This window comes from Salvelinus sp. IW2-2015, linkage group LG4q.2 (assembly GCF_002910315.2).
Source record: "Salvelinus sp. IW2-2015 linkage group LG4q.2, ASM291031v2, whole genome shotgun sequence".
Taxonomy (NCBI): Eukaryota; Metazoa; Chordata; class Actinopteri; order Salmoniformes; family Salmonidae; genus Salvelinus; species Salvelinus sp. IW2-2015.
The window spans coordinates 25,883,587-25,905,316 of NC_036843.1; the positions used below are offsets into that span (position 1 = coordinate 25,883,587).

Consider the following 21,730-nt stretch of genomic DNA (forward strand, 5'->3'; position numbering starts at 1 on the left):
TCGATAGAGCCAGCATCAGGAGCCGTGTCAGTGACCGTCAGAGGAGCAGCATCAGGAGCGTGTCAGTGACCGTCTAAGGAGCAGATCAGGACAAGACCTTACAAACATTACCTCATCCAAGCTGACCAGATGGACAATGGGTGCTCAGCACCCGCGAAGCCTCCGTCCCAGTGCTGAGGAGGAGCAGCTCATAGACGGCCAGGTTAGAACAGAGGTCCCTCTACTGGCAGATACACCACGCACGCACTCACACATGCACAAACGCACGCACACACACCACACACAGACCAAATATGCACAGACACACACATGCACACAGACAGAGTCCCTTGTTTAACAGTCCTCAGTGATTCACAGAGTTTTCCCCTTTTACCCAGCCGTTCATTTAACTTCCAAGATTAAATCTCACTATAACTCCTGCTTTTGATTCTGCCTCTCCCATATGGATCGACCCCACGGGTAGGAACCTGGCAGCAGTAAACAAGAGTGTAAGCAGCATAGTTAGAGGGCGGGGCTGCCTTCAGGTTAGGTTACTAACGCGCTGTAAACACTAGTCTAGTTATGCAGATTATGCAGATGTCTTTCGTGTCTCTACATGGCCTATCAGTGACAAACATAGGGGCCGGGTCAGCAGGAGCAGCATGGCTTATTCTTAGATTAATTGAATTCCGACTGCAGGGATTGGTTGGTGCGGAAGTGGGCCAGCCTACTGGAATATCAAAGTAGGAATCTCAACTGACAGGCAGGGAGGTTGGGATGCAGGGAGGGGGAGTCACTCCCTTTCTTGAAGAGACCTGTTTAACTTACCGATATACACTTAGGCAAGCTATGGGTCTCATCTTAATGGAGGATAACCCTTCATGTAGGAATCTTTGAGGCAACATTTACTTTGGGCTTCTGTGGTAGCTCCAGTATCTTTTCATTGCAAGGACCTATTGTGATCCAGGCACTTGGGAATCTATACTTGACGGGAACATGTATGCTGAACATGAGACGTGAAGGATTAGTGGTAGTGTGCTGTGTTGTAGGGAGGTGAGGGTGTTGGTAGGGAGGTGGCCCTACAATTATGAGAGACCTCTGCTAATAAAGGGTTCTTATACAGACCATGGGCCTGGGGCCATAACGTCTCCTGGAGGCCTGGTTAACTGTCTGCCTGGTGGGCCTGGTTAACTGTCTGCCTGGTGGGCCTGGTTAACTGTCTGCTGGTTGCCTGGTTAAACTTTCTGTCTGTGGGTCAGTTAACTGTCTGCCTGGTGGTCTGGTTAACTGGCTACCTGGTGGGCCTGGTTAACTTCTGCTGGTGGGCCCGGTTAACTGTCTGCCTGGTGGGCCTGGTTAACTTTTGCCTGTGGTCCAGTTACTGTCTGCCTGGTGGGTCCGCGCTTAACTGGCTGCCTGGTGGGCCTGCCGGTTAACTGGTACTTCCTGGTGGGCCTGGTTAACTGGTCTGCCTGGTGGGCCTGGTTAACTGCTGCCGGTGGCCTGGTTAACTGGCTGCGTGGCCTGGCTGGCACTGGTTAACTGGCTGCCTGGTGGGACTGGTTAACTGCTGCCGTTGGACGTTAACTGGTGACTGGTTAACTGGCGCCTGGTGGGACTGGTTAACTGGCTGCCTGGTGGGACTGGTTAACTGGCTGCCTGGTTGGACTGTTAACTGGCTGCCTGGTGCCTGATTGACTGAAGGTTACCACTTGGAAGGCAGCACCATGTTGAGCTGGCCTCTCTCCTGCTGCTCCAGAACATGCTGCAGGAATAGAGCAGAAGGTGGTGGCCCTGTCGGAGCTGACCATGCGCAGCGAGAGCCTGCTTCTGGAGGGAAGGCAGGAGACGCGGATGGACATAAGGAGGACACAGAGCAGCTGGCAGGAAGCTGCGGACGCTGAAGGGAAGTCTGCTGGAGCTGCAGAGGATGCTGCAGGACAACACACATCAACATCCAGGTCAGGCTTTTTTCTGGATACATAGTAACTCTCACTAAATGCTCTCCATGAGATGCATGTGATTACGTTTAAGAATTAACCATGTATTGGTGTCAATGGAGGATTTTTAAAACAAACTCTAAACACATACCTTTATTAGGTAGTTCACATTGCAATCCCTAAAAGGATCTTCACCAGATCAATATCCTAAGTGCTAACCATCTAATGCTAATGCCTTCACCTTGTTTGTCAAGCAGACACTTAGCATAGGATGCTTTCCAGGAGATGAAAGTGTCACTGAGTACATGTGATGTCTCTGTGCTTGAGCCCCTTTAATGTCTTCTTTCTCCTCTGAGCCTTTGGCATAATGCCGTTTCCTCCTGGTCTTACTCTGGCCTGATGATGTTTTCCAGGTGATGGTGTTGGGACGGATTGCAAACAAATGGCCTACATACAGACCCGGTAGTAGTCAGCTCTGACAGGGTAGTATGTACATGTAAGATATGGTTAAATGACTATGCATATATGATGAAACACAGAGTAGCAGTAGCGTAAAAGAGGGTTGCGGTGGGGGGTGGATGACACACAATGCAGATGAGCGCTCGGTTAGCCTATGCGCTGGGTAGCTAAGCTGGTATGTCGGGCCCATTTATCATTGTCAAGTCGGGGTAGTATGTACATATGTATAATCAAATGACTATGCCATATATGGTAAAGCAGAGAAGTGCAGCAGCGGAAAAGAGAGGGTTGGGGGGGGCACAAACATGAATAGTCCGGCGTAAGCCATTTGACTATACGGTCAAGAGCTCTTATGGCTGGGGGTAAAAATCTGTTGAGAAGCCTTTTGTCAAGACTTGGCACTCCCCCCACGGTACCGCTTGCCATGCGTAGTAGAAGAGAAAGTCATGACTGGGGTGGCTGGGTCTTTGACAATTTTAGGGCCTCCTGCTGACATCGCCTGTTGTAGAATCCTGGATGCGAGCCACTTAGCCCCAGTGATGTATCTGGCCCGTACGCACTACCCTCTTGTAGTGCCTGCGATCAGAGGCCGAGCATGCCGTACAGGCAGTGAGTGCACACCAGTCAGGATGCTCCGATTGGCAGCTGATAGAACCTTTTGAGGACTCAGTGACCATCCAAATCTGTTATAGTTCGCTGAGGGAAAGATTAGGCAGTTGTCGTGCCCTCTTTACCTAGCCTCTTACCTTAGCCTTAACCTAGCCTTGAGTGTTGGTTGTGCTTTGTCAAGATATGAATCAAACGAATCCTTACAGATTAACCATATTTCTTTGCGTATTTTTGCTCACATAACTGTCCATAAGTAACCCTCTCTCTGCCTGTGTCCAGTTCATGGTCCTCTTGCAGGACCAGGAGACAGTGAGTCTGACTCCCACTCTGTCTCAGGGGCCCAGCTGCAGGACTGCCTGTTCCAGGACCCACACCACACTCTCACAACACCACCAGGACAGCCTCCAGAGACAGAGGTTAGGAAAGATCTTCCTCTCTCACACATACTCACACATCACATGTCATGCGTGTCTGAAAAGCTGCTGTTTGTTTGTAGTTGTTCATTCAATCATTCATCAAAGAGAATCAGACTATCACGTTTGTGTGTTGTTGTTGTTTAGGAGCTGGAGGAGCAGCTAGCTGACAGAAGAAGCGTTACAAGTCTTTAGCCAGTAGAGAGAGGAGATTCCTGATAAAGCAGCCCTCACCTAGGGCAAAAAGTTTTTTTCCAGGTTAATTAAAAACACTGAGAGACAGCAACACCAATCGGTCTGACATGGGAAGATTCTGCTTGACTTTCCAGCACTTATCTTCTGTAGTGTATCATGTTTTGACTTAGCTGATATTGTATATGTTTGGTCTGTTGAGTTCTTTGCTTCACTTATTTTTTGATGCCGCATATGACAGAGCCCTTCTCTCCGGAGTACTGCTGAGGAGAACCCGGCTGCCCAGTACCAAGATGAGACAGAGGTGTGATAGCCTGAGGAAAGAACTGAGCACCAAGCTCCAGCTCCTACAGAAAAACCCTGGAACAAGAACCACAAGCAACAGGTACTGACCTCACCGTCCATCAATGCCTACTCCAGCAGGGCAACACTGGTCTGAAAGCACTCTGGTTGTAACTACGTTATTTCAAACAGATTTTTCCCACTGAGCTGTAGCAATACTTTTTGATAAATCATTCATGAACTCATATCCTCGGAGGTTACCTACTGTGATGTCTGACGTGACGTGCCCATACTGCTGTTACAGATTACTCCAGAACTGCCGCTGGGACCCTTAAAGGAGAGATGGGTAAAACAGAGGTAATTCTCACTGAAGATGTGATATGAGGGTTTCAGCCAAACGATGGAGGGAGATTCTTGTCAAGTAGGTGATAACAACATATAACATCACTGTTATTGTACGTATGTTATCCTGTTTTCTGTGTTTGAATATGTTTACGTATGGAAATTATTACAGTTCAGCTTTGCACTGTATCTAATCAAGGAATGGGACAATTCCATTTCAGCTCATTCAATCCTTCCTGAATTGACTGAATTGAAAGGAATTGACCCCAACCCTGTTATCTCTGTCAAAGACTAGGGGCCTCTGAGTGCAAGGTGAATCCCCATGGAGCCAAGCATCTGCTACCAGCCGTGTCAGCTACCTGCTCCTCTGGATGCAGTGTGGAGAACACTTCTGTTCTTCTGGTCCTCCGCTGCATGACAGAGAACGCTTAGACACCAGCTACAAAACCAGAGGTAGAGACCACTGCAACACCTAACATCCATTTCACAAAGCACACAACGCCTACTCTCTTAGTTTATGTCATCTCAGAATGTGGATCATGTCTTTAGAAACAGCCAGCCGTCCCTAATCATTCCTAGCCCTTTTGAGATGCTTCAGATCTGAGGATTCTGTATAGATATAAGGCAGTGTAGTGGTGGAGCGTCTCTTATTGGCCAAGGGAAGGTTTAGGGAGCCAATAAAGAACTCCTTCCAAGTCTTCCTCCCATTCTGGTTCACCTGTGCCAGATTTGGTGATTCCTGTTCGTTCTCTGTTTCTTCCCAAGGCCATAGGGAAGGGACTATCAGATGACAGGGTGACTTGGAGGTTGGTACAGGTAGGCACAACATTCGGGGTCTCCTAGCCCAACACACTCTGCGGCTGTTGTGCGGACGAGGGAACCAGAGTCTCTGCTTAGACAGCGACACACTGGACTGTTTACTAGAGTCAGGCTTGCAACTCTGACTCTGCCCTGAGCACGCTGGAACATCATGAGGACTAGTAATATGACATGAAACCTACTGCTTAACCTACCAGGTATGTTACTAGGATCATCCTCCATGCTGTAGCATAACTTGTATACTGTACCATGTCTTGTGTACTGCGCCTAGCATCTGTACTATATGCAGGAACTGAGCCACGACTAACAGGTGTTATAGGTTACTGTACATGTGGTGACTGCTCCCCTTGTTCAGACAGTTTCTGGACTCAGATCAAGGCCTGACTTCTTGCGACTAAAACGCTGCTTGTCAAGTGTTTTTAAGTCCAGGAATGCCTAAAGCTGGCCGCCAGAAACTGCTCATAAGTGTATATATTACTATCTACGACTGGTATCTCGTTGTAAAGCAATGAATTATTATCTGTGATTGGTTAATGCAGAACGGAATCACAGCTTCTCCTTGCTGATTAACCGACACCAAGTGCCAAGATCCTTCAGACGTTGCGGGAGCCACGGAACAGAACCAAGTGAATCCAAAAACGCTTGAGGCTGAGACATAAGGGGTCATACGTGCTCATGACCCAAGTCTTCAATACATTTCTAACCGTAGGCTATTAATTCCCTTTCTTTAATTCTTCCTGGCTCTTATTATAAAAAAGATAACAAAACCACATTTTCTATACAGATGCTACCCCAGTAATCTGTTCTGTCCCTGGTACGGTCATAGCTGAAGGCTAGAGGGAGTGTCTATGAGAAGAGTCTGAAGCCCAGAGGATCCACCCTAGGCTGAAACACAAGAGAACAAACCACAGTGCAAGAACAGATGTCCGACCAGATAGAGAAGAATGCTTTCAAGATACAGGTATCTGCACAGCGTATCCATACAGGACATTCAACACACACACAAAACAATTACACCACAGACAGACACATCAGAACACCACGGAATCTTTTTACACCAAATGCCTATGTTTGACCACAAACACTGCATAAACATGAATTCAATCAATATTGATATCGTGAATACTGTTCCTTCCGCCTCCTTCTCCGAATTCTCACCTATCTAACTCACTCATTCCTTACAGATGCCTAATGAGGGAAGTTGTCATATAGATGACCGCAAAATCCTTGCGCTCGCGTAGCAACACTCAGCACCAGGAACCAGAACATCGCTCTCTGAAGGCAGGCAATATGCAGAGGCTCTTGCAAGGACCCTGAGCTAGACCCTGCCAGGGACCTCTAGCCCTCAAGACAGAATACTGGCCGCCTGAACCAGAGGGTCATCGCCAGCTCTTAGGAGGAAGTTCAAGATTCTCCGACAAACACCAAGGTAGACCTCTAACCCTTCCAATAGACACAGTAGATTTCACAAGAATGAATAATACAATCAATAAAATACATCACGTATTTTACATAAAGGTCCAAAAAGCAATATCACACACTACAGAATTTTAGGAATGCTCGGTGTGAAAAGGCAAAGTTCCACGCTGAACGCAGCCTCAACACTCAAACTTGGTCACCACAAGAGCCCAGAAGCAAGACCGGAAACCCTGCTACAAGAAAAGAAAGCTGGCTGCTTCGGGGAGCATATTAACGCAATTCATATCAGTGGCAGTATTGCCTCAGTCAAAGAGTGTTTTTCTCATCTCTCCAGAGCAGTTCTTCCAGGTCCTAGGAGTCCCACATTATCCTGACAGTCGACGTTCTCAGAAAGACATACCAGTGGACACTGTCTGTTCCACAGAAGAAGCAGGCTCTGGAGAGAGATACTGACCCCTGGACACAGTACGTCCTCAACAGCCCACATGAGAGGGGTGGAGCTGAGGAAAGATCTACTGGAGTAGAGAATTGTCACGAAAGTAGTGCAGTCGTAGTACTTATAACTCAGCAAAGAAAGAAAACATTCCTAACCGCCACTGTCAACTGCGTTATTTTCAGCAAACTTAACGTGTAAATATTTATGAACACATCAACAAGAATTCAACAACTGAGACATATAGCAACTGGAAGTGATCAAGAGCGCACTTTTTGCCTATCCTGTCTGGTCACAGCGAACGCAGTGGTTGTGGCCAATTAGCGACCGTTGTTGCCCCAGATCCCTAGAAAACAGCTGATGATGTCTGATGAGCACCTGCCTTACAAACCGGCCTACAAGGCCATCAGGTCCCAACGCCCTTCTTTCAACGCCATTTAGGCGGACAGTCTAAAGGCCACTGACTTACAACATTACCTCATCCAAGCTGACCAGATGGACCAATGGGTGCTCAGCACCCGCGAAGCCCTCCGTCCCAGTGCTGAGGAGGAGCAGCTCATAGACGGCCAGGTTAGAACAGAGGTCCCTCTACTGGCAGATAAACACACGCACGCACTCACACATGCACAAACGCACGCACGCACACACACACACAGACGCAAATATGCACAGACACACACATGCACACAGACAGAGTCCCTTTGTTTAACAGTTCCTCAGTGATTCACATGAGTTTTCCCCTTTTACCCAGCCGTTCATTTAACTTCCAATGATTAMATCTCACTATAACTCCTGCTTTTTGATTCTGCCTCTCCCATATGGATCGACCCCACGGGGTAGGAACCTGGCAGCAGTAAACAAGAGTGTAAGCAGCATAGTTAGAGGGCGGGGCTGCCTTCAGGGTTAGGTTACTAAGCGGCTGTAACACTAGTCTAGTTATGCAGATTATGCAGATGTCTTTCGTGTCTCTACATGGGGCCTATTCAGTGACAACATAGGGGCCGGGTCAGCAGGGGGGCTGGCTTATTCGTTAGATTAATTGAATTCCGACTGCAGGGATTGGTTGGTGGCGGAAGTGGGCCAGCCTACTGGAATATCAAAGTAGGGAATCTCAACTGACAGGCAGGGAGGGTTGGAGGATGAGGGGGAGGGGGGAGTCACTCCCTTTCTTGAAGAGACCTGTTTAACTTACCGATATACACTTAGGCAAGGCTATGGGTCTCATCTTAATGGAGGATTAACCCTTCATGTAGGAATCTTTGAGGCAACATTTACTTTGGGTCTTCTGTGGTAGCTCCAGTATCTTTTCATTGCAAGGACCTATTGTGATCCAGGCCACTTGGGAATCTATACTTGAGCGGGAACATGTATGCTGAACATGAGACGTGAAGGATTAGTGGTAGTGTGCTGTGTTGTTAGGGAGGTGAGGGTGTTGGTAGGGAGGTGGCCCTACAATTATGAGAGACCTGCTGCTAATAAAGGGTTCTATACAGACCATGGGCCTGGGGCCATAACGTCTCCCTGGGAGGCCTGGTTAACTGTCTGCCTGGTGGGCCTGGTTAACTGTCTGCCTGGTGGGCCTGGTTAACTGTCTGCTGGTTGCCTGGTTAACTTTCTGTCTGTGGGTCAGTTAACTGTCTGCCTGGTGGTCTGGTTAACTGGCTACCTGGTGGGCCTGGTTAACTTCTGGCTGGAGTGGGCCCGTTAACTGTCTGCCTGGTGGGCCTGGTTAACTTTTGCCTGGTGGGTCCAGTTACTGTCTGCCTGGTGGGTCCGCGCTGTAACTGGCTGCCTGGGGGCCTGCGTTAACGTACTTCCTGGTGGGCCTGGTTAACGGTCTGCCTGGTGGGCTGGTTAACTGTCTGCCTGGTTAACTTGGCTGCCTGGTGGCCTGGTTAACTGGCTGCTGGTGGGACTGGTTAACTGGCTGCCTGGTGGCTGGTTAACTGGCCCTGGTGGGACTGGTTAACTGGCTGCCTGGTGGGACTGGTTAACTGGCTGCCTGGTGCCTGATTGACTGAAGGTTACACTTGGAAGGCAGCACCATGTTTGAGCTGGCCTCTCTCCTGCTGCTCCAGAACATGCTGCAGGAGATAGAGCAGAAGGTGGTGGCCCTGTCGGAGCTGACCATGCGCAGCGAGAGCCTGCTTCTGGAGGGAAGGCAGGAGACGCGGATGGACATAAGGGAGGACACAGAGCAGCTGGCCAGGAAGCTGCGGACGCTGAAGGGAAGTCTGCTGGAGCTGCAGAGGATGCTGCAGGACAAACACATCAACATCCAGGTCAGGCTTTTTTCTGGATACATAGTAACTCTCACTAAAGTGCTCTCCATGAGATGCATGTGATTACGTTTAAGAATTAACCATGTATTGGTGTCAATGGAGGATTTTAAAAAACAAACTCTAAACACATACCTTTATTAGGTTAGTTCACATTGCAATCCCTAAAAGGATCTTCACCAGRTCAATATCCTAAGTGCTAACCATCTAATGTCTAATGCCTTCACCTTGTTTGTCAAGCAGGACACTGTAGCATAGGATGCTTTCCAGGAGATGAAAGTGTCACTGAGTACATGTGATGTCTCTGTGCTTGAGCCCCTTSTAATGTCTTCTTTCTCCTCTGAGCCTTTGGCATAATGCCCGTTTCCTCCTGGTCTTTACTGTGGCTAATGTTTTCAGGGATGTGATTGGGTGAACTGGATTGCAAACAAATGGCTACATACAGACACCGGTTAGTCAGGCTGATTGAGGTAGTATGTACATGTAGATATGGTTAAAGTGACTATGCATATATGATGAACACAGAGTAGCAGTAGCGTAAAAGAGGGGTTGGCGGGTGGTGGGTGGTGGAACACAATGCAGATAGCCTGGTTAGCCAATGTGCGGGAGCACTGGTTGGTCGGCCCAATTGAGGTAGTATGTACATGAATGTATAATMAAAGTGACTATGCATATAYGGTAAACAGAGAGTAGCAGCAGCGTAAAAAGAGGGGTTGGGGGGGCACACAATGCAAATAGTCCGGGTAGCCATTTGATTACCTGTTCAGGAGTCTTATGGCTTGGGGGTAAAATCTGTTGAGAAGCCTTTTTGTCATAGACTTGGCACTCCGGTACCGCTTGCCATGCGGTAGTAGAGAGAACAGTCTATGACTGGGGTGGCTGGGGTCTTTGACAATTTTTAGGGCCTTCCTCTGACATCGCCTGGTGTAGAGATCCTGGATGGCAGGCAGCTTAGCCCCAGTGATGTACTGGGCCGTACGCACTACCCTCTGTAGTGCCTTGCGATCAGAGGCCGAGCAGTTGCCGTACCAGGCAGTGATGCAACCAGTCAGGATGCTCTCGATGTTGCAGCTGTAGAACCTTTTGAGGATCTCAGGACCCATGCCATATCTTTATAGTTTCCTGAGGGGGAATAGGCATTGTTGTGCCCTCTTCACCTAGCCTCTTAACCTAGCCTTAACCTAGCCTTAACCTAGCCTTGATGTTTGGTTGGTCTTGTTGTCAAGATATGAATCAAACGAATCCTTACATGAATAACCATATTTCTTGTATTTTTGCTCACAACTGTTTCCATAAGTAACCCTCTCTCTGCCTGTGTCCAGTTCCATGGCTCTCTGCAGGACCAGGAGGACAGTGAGTCTGACTCCACTCTGTCTCAGGGGCCCAGCCTGCAGGACTGCCTGTTCCAGGCCCACACCACACTCTCACAACACCACCAGGACAGCCTCCAGAGACAGAGGGTAGGGAAGTCTTTCTCTCTCACACATACTCACACGATCACTGTCATGTCCGTGTCTGAAAGCTGCTGTTTGTTTGTTAGTTTGTTCATTCAATCATTCATTCAAAGAGAAGCAGACTGATCACGTTTGTGTGTTGTTGTTGTTTAGGAGCTGGAGGAGCAGCTAGCTGAACAGAAGAAGCTGTTACAGTCTKTAGCCAGTAGAGGAGAGGAGATCCTGATAAAGCAGGCCTCACCTAGCAGTGTCAGGTATAAACACCTGAGAGAACAGCAACACAATGGTCTGACATGGAGATTCTGTTGACTTTCCAGCACTTTATCTTCTGTASTGTATCATGTTTTKACGTTATGTGATATTGTATATGTTTTTGGTCTGTTGAGGTTCTTTGCTTCACGTTATGTTTTTGGTGCGCAGYATGACAGAGCCCTTCTCTCCGGAGATACTGCTGGAGCGAGAGACCCGGGCTGCCCAGTACCAGATGAGACAGAGGTGGGAGAGCCTGAGGAAAGAACTGAGCACCAAGCTCCAGCTCCTACAGAAAACCCTGGAACAAGACCACAAGCAACAGGTACTGACCTCACCGTCCATCAATGCCTACTCCCAGCAGGCAACACTGGTTGAAAGGCACTTCTGGTTGTAATTACGTTATTTCAAACAGATTTTCCCRCTGAGCTGTAGCAAGTACTTTTATAAATCATTATGAACTCATATCCTCGGAGGTACTGTACTGTGATGTCTGACGGTGACGTGGCCATACTCTGTTACAGATTTACTCCAGAACTGCCGCTGGGACCCTGTTTAAAGGAGAGATGGGTAAAACARAGGATAAATCTTCACTGAAGATGTTATATGAGGGTTTCAGCCAAACGATGGAGGAGATGTCTTGTCAAGTAGGTTATAACAACACTATAACATCACTGTTATTGTACTGTATGTTATCCTTGTTTTCTGTTGTTGAATTATGTTTACGTATGGAAATATACMGTTCAGCTTTGCACTGTATCTATCAGGAATGGGGACAATTCCATTTCAGCTCAGTCAATCCTTCCTGAATTGACTGATTTGAAATGGGAATTTCTGTTTACTTCTTGAATTGACTGTATTGAAATGGAATTGACCCCAACCCTGTTATCTCTGTCAAAGACTGGGGCCTCTGAGGGCAAGGTGATCCCCATGGAGCAGCATCTCTACCAGGCCGTGTCAGCTACCTSCTCCTGGCTGGATGGTGTGGAGAACACTCTGTTCTCTGGTCCTGCGCTGCTGACAGAGAACGCTGAGACACAGCTACAAAACCAGGAGGTAGACCACTGCAACACCTAACATCCATTTTCACAAAGCACACAACGCCTACTCTCTTAGTCTTATGTCATCTCAGAATGTGATCATGGTCTTTAGAAACAGCCAGCCGGTCCCTAATCATCCTAKCCCTTTTGAGATGTTCAGATCTGAAGGATCTGTATAGATATAAGCAGTGTAGTGGTGGAGCGTCTCTTATTGGGCCAAGGGGAAGGTTTAGGGAGCCAATAAAGACTCCTTCCAAGTCTTCCTCCATTCCTGTGTTTCACCTGGTGCCAGGGATGTTTGGTGATTCTGTCGTCTCTGTTTCTTCCAGGCCTTAGGGAAGGATGTCAGTGAGGTGACTGGGGAGGTGAGCCACAGTCGGGGTCTCCTAGGCCAACCTACAGGGCTGTGTGCGGAGGACCAGGTCCTGTTAGAGGACACACTGGACTGTTTGACAGAGAGGCTGCAAACTCTGGACTCTGCCCTGGAGCGACGCTGTGAACACATGAGGACTAGGATGCAGGAACTCACTGCCTACCAGGTATGTTAGGATCATAGTCCATGGTTAGGATACTGTATATGTACATGTGGTGTACTTGTCGCTAGTCATTGTACTATTATGCAGGAACTTAGCCACAGACTAACAGGTTAGGTTACTGTACATGTGGTGTACTTGTCCCCTTTTGAGACAGTTTCTGGACTCAGATCAAGCCTATTCTTGGACTAAAACGCTTGCTTGTCGAAGTGGTTTTAAGTCCAGGAATGGCCTTAAGCTGGGTCCAGGAAACTGTCATTAAGTGTTATATTACTATCTTACGTACTGTATCTCTGTATAAGCAATGAATTGAGTTTATCTTGTATTGGTTAATGCAGACGGAGTCACAGCTTCTCCTTGCTGATTTAACCGACACCAAGTGCCAGATCCTTCAGACGTTGGCGGGAGCCACGGACAGACCAGGATCCAAACAGCTTGAGGTGAGACATAAGGGGGTCATACGTGCTCATGACAAGTCTTACAATGCATTATAACCGYAGGCTTTAATTTCCTCTCTTTAAGTTCTTCCTGCTCTTATTATAAAAGATAACAAAAATACATTTTTATAAGATGCTAACCAGTATTGGTTTTGTCTGGTAGGTCATAGCTGAGGCTGAGGAGGGTTTGAGAGAGTTTGAGCAGAGGATCACCCAGCTGAAAACAAGAGGAACAGAACCACAGGCAGAACAGATGTCCACCAATGAGATGCTCAAGATACAGGTATCTGACCTCTCCATACAGACAGTTCACACACACACAAAATACACACAGACAGACACACAGACACAAGATTGTTCACCAATGTATGTTTACACAAACACTGCATAAACATKAATTAATCATATTATATCTGTATGTCTTTTCCGCCTCCTTCTCCTTCTTCTTCTTCTCCTCATCTACAGGATGCCTATGAGGAGTTGGTGATGACGGTGGGCTCGCGGCGTAGCAGCCTGAACCAGAACATGGCTCTGAAGGGGCAATATGAGAGGGCTCTGCAGGACCTGGCTGACCTGGTGGACACTGCTCAAGACAAGATGGCCGGCGACCAGAGGGTCATCGCCAGCTCTGTGGAGGAAGTTCAGATTCTCCTTGACAAACACAAGGTAGACYTTAACCTTCCATAGAAGTAGATTTACAATAATTTGAATAATACAATCAATAAAATACATCAAGTATTTTACTATAAGTCAAAAAGCAATTCAAGACTACAGAATTTTWGGAATTCTGTGTGAATAGTGCAAAGTCCCTGAGCGCAGCTCAAACTCAAACTTTGGTCACCAAGACCAAAGGCAATGACCGTAACCTCTGCTCCAAGAAAGCTGGCTGCCTCGGGGGAGCCTATTTAACACCATCTTTATTGCAGTATTGCTCAAGAGTGTTTTTCTCTCTCTCCAGGAGTTCTTCCAGGGTCTGGAGTCCCACATGATCCTGACGGAGACGTTCTTCAGAAAGATCAGTGGCCTGGTGGTTCCCAGAGAGAAGCAGGCTCTGGAGGAGATACTGACCCTGGCCCAGGTAGTCCTCAAACAGGCCCACAGGAGAGGGGTGGAGCTGGAGTACATACTGGAGGTAGGAGAGTTGTAGTAGTAGTAGTAGTACTAAACTCAGCAAAAAAAGAAACGTCCTCTCACTGTCAACTGCGTTTATTTTCAGCAAACTTAACGTGTAAATATTTGTATGAACATAACAAGATTCAACAACTGAGACATAAACTGTGAAGTGAAGAGCACTTTTTGCCAGTCCTGTCTGGTCCAGCGACGGTGGGTTTGTGGCCATAGGCGACGTTGTTGCCGATGATGTCTGATGAGCACCTGCCTTACAACAGGCCTACAAGCCCTCAGTCCAGCCTCTTTCAGCCTATTGCGGACAGTCTGAGCACTGATTGAGGGATTGTGCGTTCCTGGTGTAAATTGGGCAGTTGTTGTTGCCATTCTGTACCTGTCCCGCAGGTGTGATGTTCGGATGTATCGATCCTGTGCAGGTGTTGTTACACATGGTCTGCCATTGCGAGGATGATCAGCTCTCCGTCCTGTCTCCCTGTAGCACTGTCTTAGGCGTCTCACAGTACTGACATTGCAATTTATTGACCTGGCCACATTTGCAGTCCTCATCCCTCCTTGCAGCATGCCTAAGGCACGTTCACGCAGATGAGCAGGGACCCTGGGCATCTTTCTTTTGGTGTTTTTCAGAGTCAGTAGAAAGGCCTCTTTAGTGTCCTAAGTTTTCATAACTGTGACCTTAATTGCCTAAGCTGTAAGCTGTTCCATGGGTGCATGTTCATTAATTGTTTATGGTTCATTGAACAAGCAGGGGAAACACTGTTTAAACCCTTTACAATGAAGATCTGTGAAGTTATTTGGATTTTTATGAATTATCTTTGAAAGACATGGTCCTAAAAAAGGGACGTTTCTTTTTTTTGCTGAGTTCATATGTACTGTAGTATATGTACTGTAGTAGTAGTAGTACTGTACTAGTACTATATGTACTGTACTAGTACTATATTTACTGTAGTATTAGTATATGTGTTGTTGTAGTAGTAGTACTATATGTACTGTAGTATATGTACTATCATACTTAAATCGGTGGAATACCTTTTTCACACTACTTGTGTGGGCCTGGTTACGCATCTGCCAGAGTTGCTGTAACCATGCTGGAAAGGACAATGTGAAAAGTCAATATCCAGGCCAGCACAGTTCGGTATATGTGTAACCCAAGTATAACGGAATTGTTATTTTGTCATGAGTTATACTTCTACTTGCCTCTATACGTGTGTTTTCAGACTTGGAGCCGTCTGGTGCCGGACTACCAGGCTCTGTGTAKRCAGYTGGAGGCAGTGGAGGGTAGCATCCCCACAGTGGGCCTGGTGGAGGAGACAGAGGAGAGCCTGACTGAGAGGAGTTCACTCTATCAGGTATAGTATGTCACTATCACCATGTTATGCAATGTTATGCAGTTATTACAGAAAGCCAATGGCACTTTCATATACTGTGTGTAACGTTTGAGCTGACAATTTACAGTGGCGTCATCATCTTAATCACGATTTTCCTAATAAATACCAGAAAGAATACTGTACAATAAAGTGATAACACAATTTATTTAATTCATGTTCCCCATCTTGGTTTACCTCCTTCTCWCCATAGAGTCTGAAGGGCAGACTGATGGAGCACAGGCACAAGCTGATCCAGGTGCTGGAGGAGGGGAAGAGGCTGCAGCTGTCTGTGTGCTGTCCTGGCCTGGACACAAAGCTCACAGTTCTAGGGGAACACTGGCACAGCAACACTACCAAGGTCAACAAGGAGCTGCAGAGACTAGAGGCCATACTCAAACATTGGACCAGGTCAGGGCTGAACACCAAGAGATATTATTTAGGGTGTGCTGTGTACTGGATGTGATGTAGACATGGGTTCAAATAGTATTAGTTTTCTTTCTAATACTTTAGCTACTACTTGAACCCAGGTCTGCACTGTATGTACTGTGAATATGTTGGGGGGGGGTTGAATATCACCCACTAAGCCTGTTTGTCTCCATGTGATGCCCAGGTATCAGAAGGAGTCGTCAGAGCTGATTGGCTGGCTGCAGTCTGCTCTAGAACGTCTGGACTTCTGGAACATTCAGGCAGCCGTAGTTCCACAGGAGATGGAGACCCGCAGGGACCATCTCTCTGCCTTCCTGGTGAGTCAACATCTCAAAAGAGTGGGTGATACCTTAGAGGAAGTGGATATTCGACTGGCAGATCTGGATCAAATGGTTATAGTTAGAGGTGAAGAGTAGGGTTAGTGTTAGAGGGGTTAGAGTAAGGGTTAAGTTTAAGGGGTTTGAGAACCATCATCCGGAACCAGCTGTATACACAGCCTGATATTCCATGTGAAACTGACCGTTATACTATTCTCTGTTCTCAGGACTTCTGTAAAGAGGTGGAGTCGCGTTCATCTCTGAAGAATTCTGTGCTGACTGAGGGTAACCAGCTACTGAGGCTGAAGAGTGCTGGAACTGCAGCCCTGCGCTCTGACCTGGCCCGCATAGACTCAGAGTGGACCCAACTACTCACACTCATCCCAGGGGTGCAGGAGAAGCTACACCAGGTACTAACACAGGCTTATCTGCACACACACACACACACACACACACACACACACACGCACACGCACACGCACACGCACACACAGTTGACCAAGCTGCTCACACGCATCCACACCTGTTGCGGACAGGTGTATAAAATCGAGCACACAGCCATGCAATCTTCATAGACAAACATTGGCAGTAGAATGGACTTCCTGAAGAGCTCAGTGACTTTCAATTTGGCACGGTCATAGGATGCCACTTTTCGAACTAGTCAGTTCGTCAAATTTCTGCCCTGCTAGAGCTGCCCCAGTCAACTGTAAGTGCTGTTATTGTAATGTGGAAAYGTCTAGGAGCAAAAACGGCTCAGCCGCRAAGTGGTAGGCCATACAAGCTCACAGAACCGTTCAGGGCTGAAGCGTGTAGCGYGTAAAAATCATCTGTCCTCGGTTGCGACACTTACTACCAAACTCCAAACTGCCTCTGGAACCAACGCCAGCACAATAACTATTCATCGGGAGCTGAAAGAAGTGGGTTTCCATGGCCGAGCCTAAAATCGCCATTCACAATGCCAAGCGTCGGCTGGAGTAGTGTAAAGCTCGCCGCCATTGGACTCTGGAGCAGTGGAAATGCAATCTCTGGAGTGATGAATCACGTTTCACCATCTGGCAGTCCGATGGACGAATCTGGGTTTGGCGGATGCCGGGAGAATGCTACCTTTCCCAAWGTATAGTGCCAACTGTAAAGTTTGGTGGAGGAGGAATAGTGGTCTGGGGCTGTTTTTCATTGTTCGGGCTTGGCACCTTAGTTCCAGTGAAGGGAAATCTTAATGCTACAGCATACAATTACATTTTAAACKATTTTAAACTTTGTGGCAACAGTTTGGGGAAGGCCCTTTCMTGTTTCAGCATGACAATGCCCCCGTGCAGAAACAAGGTCCATACAGAAATGGTTTGTCGAGATTGGTGTGGAAGAACTTGACTGGCCTGACCTCAACCCCATCGAACACCTTTGAGATGGATTGGAACTCCGACTGCGAGACARGCCTAATCGCCCAACATCAGCGCCGACCTCACTAATGCTCTTGTGGCTGAATGGAAGCAAGTCCCCGCAGCAATGTTCCAACATCTAGTGGAAAGCCTTCCCAGAAGAGTGGAGGCTGTTAAAGCMGCAAAGGGGGACCAACTCCATATTAATGCCCATGATTTTGGAATGAGATGTTTGACGAGCAGTTGTGTTTATTAGCCCGTTTCTTTTCCTCAGTTACAAATGGAGAAGTTGGCCTCTAGGCATGCCATCTCTGAGCTGGTCAACTGGATGTCTCTGATGGAGAATGTGATTGGAGAGGACGAGGAGAACCTGAAAGGAGCAGTGGGGTCGACTGTCATCCASGACTATCTACAGAAATACAAGGTAAGGAACAGAAAACTCACAGCTAGCACATTTGGTTCCTTGGAAGTTGTGGAAACGTACCGTTTTGGTTTCTCATTGGTTCTGAGAACAAAGCCATAAGTTTCCTTAACAGTAAAACAGAACGTTTTTTTAAACGTTCTGACAATGGAAGTGATCATTTWGCCTGTTCTGGGAGCGTACATTTTTAGGTTGCAATGAGGTTTTGAGAACGTTTTTACTATGGTTCCCTGGAAGTTTTCCTAGGGGGGTTTATTAATGTTCTGAGAACGGAAAATGATATGTTATTTGAAGGTTAATTAAGTAGCATTTTGAGAACATTCTCTAATTGTTGTGAATGTTTTTGAACAACATGTTAAGGTTACTTGGAGGTTTTTGAATAACTTCCTTAAAACTTTCACTGAATGTTTCAATAAGACTTTTAATAACACTGCTACCTTAGTTTGGGTTAACCGTTTTGAACGCCAAGCACACATGGAAATTAATTTGCTTCTGCATTAATCATGCAAACACATTTCTTTTTTTTATATTGTGCCACGGTGTCAGTGAGATTCAACCCCATGATCTTCTGTTCTCTATCTATTAGTCCACTGCACCACCAAGATGGAACTATTATGCCATGTTTTTTTACTCATACAAAGCTGTTCATTTTAGTCTATTCGAACAGACCCCATTTCAAAGGAAACAACACTCATTAMGATCAGGTGTCGCCAATTAGTGGGCACGGCCAACACACCTGAACACACTWAACAAGATAGAGGATAGAGAGAGTTTTGTTGATGCTGAAAACTAAATGTATGTTTTGAAATAACATTCATAGAACGTTCTTTGAACGTTACTAAAGTTTTCTTAAGGTTTTTATGAACGTTCCTAGAACATTACCAAAAAATGTATTAAACGTAACCATGAATTGCTAAGAATTTTTGTTTTTTTTTGTCAAGTTCCTTAAATGTGTTGAGAATGTTCCAAAGCTAAGCAACTATCATACATCATTCCCAGAACATTGTGGGAAGGTTGTATGCAAATTAACCATAGGACAACCAYGCTCTCACCAAGCTCTAAGAAGCATATAGTTCTCAGAACGTTATGTGCTAGCTGGGCTGAGACTACAATATTCCATATATATTTCAAGTGTTTTCTGGTTAAATAGACTACCTATTTTACATGATCACGAGAATAGTGGATAATGAATGACTCCGCCATTCATTTCACTCTTTATACTCACTCTAATAGATAAAGCAGAATACAAATGTCTGTTGGACAATAAAGTCGTCTTCTTCTTCTTTTCCTTTACATTATCCTTCTTCTTCTTCTTCTCCCCGGTCTCTCTCTCTCTCGCTCTCCTTCCCCAGGGCTTCAGAGTTGATGTGCGCTGTAAGCAGCTGACGGTGGACTTTGTGAACCAGTCTGTKCTCCAGATCAGTGATCAGGATGTGGAGAGCAGGCGCAGCGACCAGACAGACTTTGCCGAGAAGCTGGGAGTCATGAACCGACGCTGGCAGCTACTACAGGGACTCGTCACGGAGAGGGTGAGAGAGAAAACAAACCACTTTCAACCTCATCTTAAAATGTCTACTTTCAACTTTATTTGTTAGAGAGGGAAATTAGTTGTGCAACAAGATCACACATAAGAGAATAAACATACATGTAACCTGATGCATTATGGGTATTCCAGAGCATGGTTAAACTTAAACCCCTGGCTATTACACCACAATCATATAAAAAAAAATCTCATCATTAAAGCATATTTTTATGTATGACATCTCATTTACTGGGTGGCTCTCTGAATTATGTCAATGTCGAATTAATCTGCTTTCATTGTATTATATAATTGATGATGTAAGCTTCGTACCCAGAACTAAATCTCTTGCGCGCTCTGAGCAGCTAGAGACAGACAAAGCCTTATGATCAACCAAAGCCTGTTATGTGTTTCAGGGATTATTTCATTGTCTCAGTACGTTATGTGACTCTGTGCTGTGTTGCGTGGTCAGGTCCAGTTCCTGGAGACTCTGCTGGAGGCCTGGTTGAACTATGAGAACAACATACAGGGCCTGAAGACCTGGCTGCTCGCTCAGGAGGAGAGGCTGAAGAGGAAACCCAGGATAGAGGACCTAACCTCCGTACAGAACGCTCTCAATGACTGCCAGGTAGGAACATTCGCTGCACTTTGTATTGATTTATTAGATAAATCTTACCTTGTTTTTGCACATTTACAGTATATTATGTCTTTGGGTTTCAATTTGGTTGTGCATTTTTTTTTATTAAGAATCTTGATCTTTGTCAYGTTGATTGTAACTGCTCTCTGCTCCCTGATAGTAGTTTAACTASTAAATAAGTAGTTGTTCTGCTCTCTCTTTCCACTGCTTCTGCAGGAGATGGAGGAGAAGGTGAAGGAGAAGGAGAGTGAGGTGGAGGGGGTGGAGGAGCAGGCCTGTGCMCTCATCCAGAACAAAACSGACGAGGCCTGCGCTGTTGTCATGGAGACGCTCCAAGCTGTCAATCACACCTGGGCTAACCTGGACCACCTGGTAGGCRGAGCTATTTTATGGAGTGTAAATAATGTATTATTGGTCTGTGAGTTGTATGAGAGGTGTGATAATCACAGATGTAGCCCACTAAGTACCCCATACTCACCTATAACCACACACTCAGCTACTGCCCCATTATAACTACCCTTCACTCACTATGATGATCCCCTGTTGCAGAAGAACACTGAACACAACTGCAAAATGTATTAAGCTCCGTGGACTRCTTTTTAAGTGTAAACCCTATTGTTCTACTCCGTCTCTGCTCCACGCCAGATCGGCCAGCTGAAGATCAGCCTCGTGTCWGTGSTGSACCAGTGGAGTCTGTACAAGCTGTCCTCAGAGGAGATGAACGGCTACCTGATGGAGGGGAGGTACTCTGTGTCCCGTTTCCGCCTCCTCACCGGCTCCCTGGAGGCTGTACAGCTACAGGTGGAGAGTCTCCAGGTAATACCAGTATGAACAGGCATCACAGGCTTTTACAAATGTATTTTTGTCTACCCTGTAGCCCARCACTTCTACATCTTTGAGGGGGAGTGGAGGAGTGCACACTTCGGGAGAAATTTGGGCTAATGTGTTTGTGTTGTGTAGAGCCTGCAGGAGGAACTGGAGAAGCAGGAGGGCAGTCTGAGGAAGTTTGGCTCTGTGACACACCAGCTGCTGAATGAGTGCCACCCRTCTGTGTCCGACTCCCTCAACAATACCCTGAAGGACGTCAACGCTAGGTTTGTTTGTTTATTTGAATCACTTTAAGACCACAATGGGGGCATATCTTCCAACAGTTCATGAGTGGGTGTGAACCGTGACTTTTAAGTCTTCAGGTCTCAGGCAAGGTCATGTGATCATCGTTCCAAAYCACCTGTGTTGTGCTCAGGTGGAGCAGCCTCATCCATGATCAGTTGATCCAACAAMAATAAGATTTTATTGATCCATGATCCATTGATCCAAGATGTGGATCATCAATGTATGTTGTGTCCAGGTGGAGCAGTCTTCTGGAAGAGATCTCAGAGCGTCTGAAGAGCAGCAAAGCCCTGCTACAGCTGTGGCAGCACTACAAGGAGCTGTATGGAAAGAGCAGCTCCAGTGTCCAGCTACAAGAGGAGCAGGCTGACCGACTCCTGGAGACCGCCTGCACCAAGGACATCACAGACGAGGAGGTCTCCACCTGGATCCAAGACTGCAGCGTGAGTAGGAATGGTGTTGGATTGACCGTTTTACACACGCATAGGACTCAGCACGGAGCTATATACTGTCATCTCCTATTAAGGCCTTTTTGCTTATATGGCCTACTATG

At 46.7% G+C, this 21,730-nt stretch overlaps 1 protein-coding gene across 1 annotated transcript in view; it reads left to right on the forward strand.

Annotated features, from left to right (window-relative positions):
- Nucleotides 1-21,730, forward strand: part of LOC111963075 (nesprin-1-like) — a 160,646-nt gene that overhangs the window by 97,177 nt on the left and 41,739 nt on the right. The window contains 23 exon segments of the mRNA XM_070443308.1: nt 7,344-7,457; nt 8,966-9,169; nt 10,489-10,626; nt 10,774-10,874; nt 11,041-11,194; nt 11,394-11,516; nt 11,770-11,925; nt 12,239-12,448; nt 12,781-12,882; nt 13,043-13,162; nt 13,345-13,545; nt 13,838-14,011; nt 15,222-15,353; nt 15,583-15,779; nt 15,982-16,114; nt 16,342-16,524; nt 17,765-17,914; nt 19,264-19,440; nt 19,903-20,058; nt 20,284-20,439; nt 20,713-20,883; nt 21,028-21,161; nt 21,416-21,620. Coding sequence (XP_070299409.1) covers nt 7,344-7,457; nt 8,966-9,169; nt 10,489-10,626; nt 10,774-10,874; nt 11,041-11,194; nt 11,394-11,516; nt 11,770-11,925; nt 12,239-12,448; nt 12,781-12,882; nt 13,043-13,162; nt 13,345-13,545; nt 13,838-14,011; nt 15,222-15,353; nt 15,583-15,779; nt 15,982-16,114; nt 16,342-16,524; nt 17,765-17,914; nt 19,264-19,440; nt 19,903-20,058; nt 20,284-20,439; nt 20,713-20,883; nt 21,028-21,161; nt 21,416-21,620 — 3,591 coding nt within the window.